The 7,994-nt window shown below is 38.6% G+C and overlaps 1 protein-coding gene across 1 annotated transcript; it reads right to left on the reverse strand.

Moving 5' to 3' along the window:
• Positions 1 to 1,412: 1,412 nt before the first annotated feature.
• tdrd1 (tudor domain containing 1) lies at positions 1,413 to 7,691 on the reverse strand. The gene is made up of 24 exons (XM_055229828.1): positions 7,669 to 7,691; positions 7,220 to 7,411; positions 7,106 to 7,146; positions 6,977 to 7,034; positions 6,786 to 6,900; positions 6,655 to 6,715; positions 6,492 to 6,569; positions 6,244 to 6,423; positions 6,018 to 6,161; positions 5,762 to 5,927; positions 5,601 to 5,684; positions 5,341 to 5,517; positions 5,166 to 5,273; positions 4,920 to 5,090; positions 4,599 to 4,856; positions 4,400 to 4,531; positions 4,193 to 4,300; positions 3,943 to 4,110; positions 3,360 to 3,683; positions 3,173 to 3,289; positions 2,974 to 3,102; positions 2,058 to 2,225; positions 1,598 to 1,984; positions 1,413 to 1,522 (listed from the first exon to the last, which is right to left on the reverse strand). Exons 2-24 carry the CDS (start codon positions 7,380 to 7,382, stop codon positions 1,413 to 1,415), a joined length of 3,447 nt encoding a protein of 1,148 aa, XP_055085803.1. The 5' UTR covers positions 7,383 to 7,411; positions 7,669 to 7,691.
• Positions 7,692 to 7,994: the final 303 nt, after the last annotated feature.

Below are 7,994 nucleotides of genomic sequence, written 5' to 3' on the forward strand. Positions count from 1 at the left end.
TGTGCAAGCAGTTTCTTGATGAGGGGAAGGAGCACTTGCATGATCTGTTCCAGTTGATCCATCTGTAAAGAAATTAGACAAGACTGTTTTAAACTATGCCACTAAGTTATGTTAATAGACATTGTGGGCAATGGAGCGCGTCAGTGATGCCTGCTCCAGGTCCAGAATTCCATTTCCAATCATTTTTCCCAGACTTTTCAAAAATTTAAATATTAAGAGTTCAAAGGCATCACACAGGCAGCTATGTGGTGACTGCTGTATATAACTCTGTTGTGTTATGTCTAAAAACCATTTAAAAAACAAGATTCTGCGAAGTGCTACTACTTCATTCATTCCAATGACACCATTTCTGATATTGTGTGTACCAAATTTAAATAGTCTATGGCCATTTTTTTTTTTTTACATTCAAGTTAACCAAAACCCATGTATTTCTATGACTAACATTGGACGATGCCATGGCAACACGGTTGCAAATAGATGTCCTCATTGGGACGTTCAAGTGGGCGCTGTGGAGCAATTTAATGTCTTAGCTATGTAAAAAAAAAAAATAGCATAACATTGTGTTCAGCTTGCAAAACGCTGCATAAACGCTCTATTGGCTTTTTCCAAACAAAACAAAAAATTATTACATTTAATAATATTATTAAATATAATATTATTTTCAATTTTTTATTTTTATTTTGCTGAAATTTCAGCACAACCGCACACAAAGTTATATTCAAAATGTAATTGATAATCTTTAATTGCATATGGGTTTAGTGTGTTTTGTCCAAATTTGAAGTGTTTGCGATGAAAACTGTGTGAGGAGATATCCTAAGTAAGACAGCATGCGCTGTCATTCTCTGGTTTATTCCCATATGGCCGAATTCCCATACGGTTTAGGGCCGGGTCATAATATAATTTTTTGCATGTCCTGACATGTTCTATTTTGTCGTTTCAGATTTTTGCTTTAATTTTTTTCCAGGTCAGGCTCTCGAAAAAACTTTTGATTTTCATTGGCCTTATGAAAATCAAAGTCTGAGATGGCACTACTGAGATGTCTTCAATACTTTTTTCTCGGGGTCTTCGCTAAAATTAGAGCTCATTGATTTTTAATTTTTGAGTCAGTCACTAGCATGTCTGGCCTACTTTACTTTTTACAATTTTTGCCAATTTTCTTTCAAACTTTTTTTTCTAGAATGTCAATGGGAAAAATTTATGAGAAATTTACTTCTGGTACTGGAGGGTGGGCGGTCACTGTTGAGCTTCATAAAATATTATCAAATTATCATTTCATTTCAATATTATCAAATTGTCATTTTCAATAATTTTATACATTTACTTAACACAAAACTGACCTTATTCTTGAGACTGTCACAGCAACAACTGGAAGCTAATGCATGTAAATGACATTTTTAATTAGACATTCAGTACTACTTCAGTAGTGAAGGAAGTAAAAAATGTATTAAATACTTGCCTCTAGTCTTTGGGTCAGTCAAGCATGGTGGGTCCATGTGTTTGAGAATTCTCTGAACCGGATTCTCTGTAAAGATTCAGATTATAAGGAAAATTGAGTCAAAAGCATGGAATATGAGAAATCACAGACTATCAAACTGACCATGTACTGTCTCTGTGCTTTTGCCCAGAGGTGCTGTTGACAGGGGGAGTTGAACCTCCTGGGAGGTAGTTCTAATTTCAGATTTATTTGGCATGTCGTGGAGCACACTTGGCTCTGGACTTTTCTCAATTCTAGTATCAGTGCTGGACATAGTGCTGGCAGGTGTAATGTCGGGGATTGGAGCAGTTGTGCTCTTTGAATGTGCCTGTAGAGCATCTAAAATCATAGCCTCCACGAGCCCACCTCCGCACTCAGTGGGCAGGGACAGAGTGAGCACGTTAGAATAGCCATCAAATGACTCGACTGTGGCAAGGACACCCTGCTGTAAAACGCTCAGGAACATCCGTAGCACATCCTCTGACCACTCCACCGGGAAGTACTCTTTACCTGCAATATACAAGACAGCAATTTGATTATTCAGAAAATAGTGTTCAAGTCTTGTATAATCAGGTCAATTTACCAATGAGAGTGCATCGGATGAGTTGAAAAGGCAGCTGGAGAAAACTGGCAGGGATGGGCAAGATATCTGACAGTGACACCTTCTCAGAGTTCCCATAGTCCGCATAGATGACACTCGCCACTTGATCACATACCTCCAGAATCACTGCACGGTACCAGTTATTATCAGCTGAAAAATATGTTTAGATTAATATAGAGCGACATATTACCGAATCTGAAACACATAAGCATTTGCATTTCATTTGTTAATTTTGTTTTTCTTTAAATGTCCATTAAAAAGACCATGTTGTTAACTGAGCCATGGAATGTATGCCGGGCCGTTCTCCTACTCAAATGCTGTGTTTAAGAAGAGCCGCTCCTTCGCCCCACTTCTCACACACTGTGTAATTACATCCACGAGCAGACACCAAATTACCAGCTTAGATGTGCACGGGCAGCAGCCAACAAGACAAGTCATGGAAGAAAACATAAAACTAGTTTGAAGAATGGGAAATAAGACTGTGTGTGTCATACAAAAGCAGCTCAGTGCAGAGCTGGCCTGTAATTTTAAAACAAAAAGCAGGAATGACAGGTCCTATGTGTGAGGGATTCCCCTGCCACGAAGGCCAAATAAAAACTACTGCATTAAATGTGAGATAATTATAGAATTTTGTACAAAAGGTCCAGTTCTGTCACACTTATGATGTAGACAAATTATGTTTTACAGCGTTTGATGGATTTTCATTTGGTTTAAGTTTTACCAGTCTACTGTCACACATTTGAATCATATTTTAATGTACATACACAAACATCACATTTTAGTTTCACATCTAGTTTAGTTGGACATCTTAATTGACAGCTACCTTACCCCATACTAGAGCCTTATGAGATTCTCATAGCAGTTACATGACATGGCCTGTGTGAGTGTGTGTACTGACCAGTGAAGCGGGCACAGCATGCAGCACCAGCAGTAGGTTTGTCTGTGACATGTGCAGAGGGCTGAAAACCCTGACTTTTGCAGTATTCCGCCAACTGAAGCATCATTTCCTGAAGCTGCTGCTCACCAACTACCAACATAAACAGTTGATTGTTTACATTTATAATGACAAAGAAAAATGGTCAAAACAAGTTATGAACCTTGTCTGGGGCCAAACAGATAGAAAAGAGATGGGCTTGATACAGCAGCAATACTGGGCTGAAAGGTCTCATTGACTGGAAGCACCACCGTTTTCCAGTCTACAGGAAAAGATGTCTCTGCAAGACAATACATTATTCTTTCCATGTCTTACCATCATCTAACAAATGGTTGTAAATTGCAACCCACCTCCAATCTGAGATAGTGTAGTATCTGGTGTTAGCTCTGATGCTGCTTTGTTATTAGACACTTGTTCTTGCCTGTTCGCCAAAGCGCTTTCATTCAGTATGTTTGGGGTCATAGCAGCCTCTTGCTTTCCCTTTTCCCCCAGAAATATAGCCAAATTCTCTGAGACAAGGGCAGAAGCCACACTTTGGCTTTTGCTCTGGAGCTCGACACCATAACCATCTTCAGTGACAGAGAGCACACGTGCTGACAGAGCCTCACCCTCAACCAAAGTCTGGAACTGCAGGAGAGCTTTACTGGTCCATTTTGAGCCCCGGGGTTCCACACCTGAATACATACACACATAATTACTTCATGAAGAAATCACAAAGGCCAATGCAAAAGGAAGAGGTCAAATTAAATGATTTCCCATTTTTAGTTAGGAATAAAGTTATTCATCAAGTCGTCATGCTGTCGTCATTGCAATAAAATGTTGGACATTTCACATAGTAAAAATTCATTAAAATGATTTCTAATGATGATTTGTAATAGACATGTAGTATTTAACTGACACAGTTTACACCATTAATAGCACAAGACACGGTACCTGCAAGCCAGCAGGGTACTGCCAAGAAGGGTAGTGTCAGAAATTTGTTTGTAATAGGTCTTAGGTGGTTCTTCTTCAAACTCATACAATAACCGTAGTCCACAATTGCAACCATAATGTCATCCTTGCACAACTGCTTCACCAGAGCCCGAAAGCACTTGCCATTTTCTAAAAACACAGAACAATTTCAAATGAAAGTACAGTGTAATTCAAATCAGACAAATTCATCAGTGAAAATTTCATAACTTACCAGGGATAATGGCACAGCAAGGCTCTCCCAATTTTGGATCGAAGGCTGAAGACACTACCTCACAATAAGGCTTCAGCTCTGCTTCTAGTGCCATTAAAAGTTCAACATCTGGGGAAAAAAGCAAAAAATTATTCTACATCATGTATGTAAAGAAGTAAAATACACAAACTATGAAAATAAAAGAGACAAGTATAAGAGCATGGTCACCTTTAGGATTATCAATATGGCAAAAGAACTTGCCAGGGCTCTCCACACTACAGAGTCGCAGTGTTACCGTTTGACCGTCAGAGGGAAGCACAGCACAAGTCCACACCAGAGGTTCTGGAGCAGGGCTGCACACTTATGAACACAGTATTTTTGCGTCAAATTGAGGATCCAAACACACATGCATTTTATTTGGTTTTACCGGGCACTTCTGGAGCCGGAAGTGACACTTCTGTTGGTTGGTCAGTGCTGATGTTAACTACAGCAGGTACTGCAAAACCCGCAGCAATCAGCAGCTCTGATATGTTAGTCTGTGGATCGCTGACCTCGTCAATAATTGTCACTAAAGCTTTGCCTTCATGAGGACCCTGGATTTCAATGCGCAGAATACGGTTTGAGACTCTTCTCTGCAGAGCCAGCAAACACTCCTCTGACCAGTTCTCTCCAATTGGCTGTACACCTTTTGAAGACAGAAAACATTTGACAAAACTGAAAAACTTCTAATATTCATAATACTACATACCTACTAAACCACAGGTCATAGCCTGCATTGGTACATCCAGCAGAGACGGAGTAATGGGACGCAAATTGCTTAAATCTACATCTTCAGAGTTGCCAAAATCCAGGTAACCAACACAGACACGTTTTTCTGAAGAATACGCCAGTATTTTAGCCCGGTACCACTGCTTATCCTCTAAAAAGGCAGATATGGCTTTTCAATTATAGGGATTTATTATATTAATATATAATTAAAGAATAACTATACTACCGGAGAATAAGGCACAGCAAACTGTTCCAGGTGCTGGTCTGAAATAACTGGATGCAGGCACTTTGTTACAGTGGTCTCTTAGCATCATTTGTAAATTATGTATAGTTCCTTTGAATAAAACACAATTATTTCAAAATTACATGACCACATCACATAGTATGTATAAACAACTTACCAGCATTCTCTACTTTCTGAACAACAATTTTTTCAGGTGACTGAAAATGGGTGACAACGGCAGAGAAGGAGTCGCCCACTGCCTGTGTAAGGGACTCTGGGACATGAGCCCACAAGTTGTCGTTTTTGCCATTTGAGTGACAGTTAAAGTTTTCCATAGATGCATTTTTCATGTCATCTTAAGAGCCAAGAATATTCAACACTGTAACTATTTACTGACAAAGTAACACTGTTTTATTAGTAAAGTATGATTTTCAGTACTTATGTCTTGTTCTGTTGGTGTTTTGTTGACTGTTTTCTTTACTGCATATTCATGCTCCAGAAGAAAGGAGCTCAAAGTATTTCCTGAAAAAGCCAGATTTATTACTTTCAGTAAAAACCAATAGCAGCTGTCACAAAATCAATATTGTGCAAAAGCATACCCCTGGAAAGCATGATATCTACTGCATGGACAAGGCCATTTTGCATTATGTCCAACACCTTCACAGTGAGCGTCTTTCCTTCCAACAGCATTCTTACAGCTATACAACATTTACCTGACCAAGCATCAGCAACTGGCACCACTTCAGCAATACAGCATTCAATTGCCTGAACAATCAAAAAAACAGAATGTCAACTATTGTACAATATACCATATTTGTGGTATAAAAAAAATGCTACAAAACATTGCAGACTCACACAAGGACCAAATTGCTGCAGTTTAGCAGTCAGAGGCTTGATTCGTTCAAAAGGAACTTTCTCCTTATTGCCAAAGTCAATATAAAGGACCTGAGCACTGTTCTGGTCAGCAGCCAAGTTTTGGACAAGTCCACGGTACCAGTTCTGAACAGATGCAGACGTATGTGATGTAGGACATTACAAAAAAAATAATAATCTAGGGTTATACATATACTCAATAACTCACCATATCACAAGAGAACTGCACTGCACACACCTCATCTACAACAGGTGTGTGTGCAGTCGCTGATGGAATGCTGTAGGTTTTCTGGAGCTCTACGGTTATCATTTGTAGAGCTTCAAGAGTCTCATTGCTTTGGGCAACAATGAAGAAGTGCCCAGGGCTATGAAACTCAACAACCGCTGCCTACAACACAACCATAGTGACAAAGATAATGTAGTTCCAATTGTGAAAATGAAATACAAATCTTCTACCTGGATTTCTGCTCCTTTGGTAACTTTTGAATGCAAATCTTTCATATAGACTCTATGGATGCTGTTTGTGTCAGAATGCTATAGCATGTAATAGAAATTTGGAAGATAATAGATTAGACACATAATAACATTAACTCCAGCACTAATGCAGCATTAAACGTACAACTGGATCACCAGGTTCGTCTCCTGAAGCTGGTGAGACACTATCGTCAAGGATTTTGTCACTGTAAATCAAGTGTCGTGTTAAATATTAATTTAATATTAAGATCTGTGAACATGATAAATAATAATCACTTTGTCGGTTCTGCTTCAATGGCCTTGCACATGTGTCTGTGTGCTTTCCAGTCCTCTGTCTGACACACCACTGAGCAATAGGCAGTTTTCTTACATCGTTTACAGTGAAAATTTCCTGTTAGTGAATACACAAAAATTTCATTTAAAACTTTACCTACAAAGTGTATCTGTAAAAAGTAAGCCATATACACCTTGTTGTGCACAGAAGTTGCAGAAATTCAGAGCCAATGATGGTGCTGTGTGAGCCACCTATGGAAGCAAAAATCTAAACTATTATATTTTACTTAAACTATCAAAATAAATATTCAAAGAACACTTACAGTTATCTTATCGCTGTTGGCAGTTGAATTCATAAGGCTCCCTGGTGACGGGAAACAACCTGTAAAGACTATAAATAATCATTTTTAACTAAATGTACTCTTTGATTGTCTTACCTGCTCCATAACTGAATGAGGCCGGGCGCACAGGTGTAGGGAGCAGCGCGCTCCGTCCTGAAGATGGCGACGCATCACATAAAACCACGGGGTTGGTGGAGGGCCTCCTCAGAGGCAGGTTTGGCCGAACCGAGTTTGGTGAGAAAGTGAGTGAGTTCTTCATCACAAAAGCGTCAGTTACACAGTTTGCTGCTAAAAATGTAATAACATATAAGTGTGGCAAAATAAAAATGTTACAAATAAATCTAAGGATGTCTACGTTTAAAACGTTGGCTAACACAGCTAACGATCGTGACACTTGTGCTAATTAATGAAAAATAAATAAATCACACTAAAACTTACTTTTTTGATGATGCATATATATTATCAGGGCATCCTTATTATCAATAACTATAGCAGTTACTGATAATCTAGTGCTATAATTTCGACAAGACGATTTTTCTTTTTACCTTGAAGCACGTGTTGTCGATGCAGTTTCATGTGTAGCGCATGCGCAGCAAGGTTTACAGGGTAGAGGCGTCAAAACAAAATTGTACTATCTCGGATTGTCCTTTTTATTACAGATTTTATTTTATGCACTCCTTTACACTTTCTTGTAATGGAGGCTCTTGTTTTATTTTAGGCTCTTGTTTTATTTGTTTAGTACTTAATTTGCGCTATATATCAATTATTTGCCATATTTGATTAGAAGATTCACTGATGCAATAAGTGTACAAAATTAAAAAAATACACAAATATTGATCTCTCATCGGGGCAGTCTCTCACTTGTTTTGAT

This window comes from Periophthalmus magnuspinnatus, chromosome 19 (genome assembly GCF_009829125.3).
Source record: "Periophthalmus magnuspinnatus isolate fPerMag1 chromosome 19, fPerMag1.2.pri, whole genome shotgun sequence".
NCBI classification, from domain to species: domain Eukaryota; kingdom Metazoa; phylum Chordata; class Actinopteri; order Gobiiformes; family Gobiidae; genus Periophthalmus; species Periophthalmus magnuspinnatus.

Coding starts and splice junctions, on each gene's coding strand:
- tdrd1 (XM_055229828.1), bottom strand. CDS start 7,382: ATGAAGAACTCACTCACTTTCTCACCAAACTCGGTTCGGCCAAACCTG. Junction 6,716..6,785: donor ATTGAAGCAGAACCGACAAA/GTGATTATTATT, acceptor CTTGATTTACAG/TGACAAAATCCTTGACGATA. Junction 4,111..4,192: donor TTGCTGTGCCATTATCCCTG/GTAAGTTATGAA, acceptor CTGTGTTTTTAG/AAAATGGCAAGTGCTTTCGG.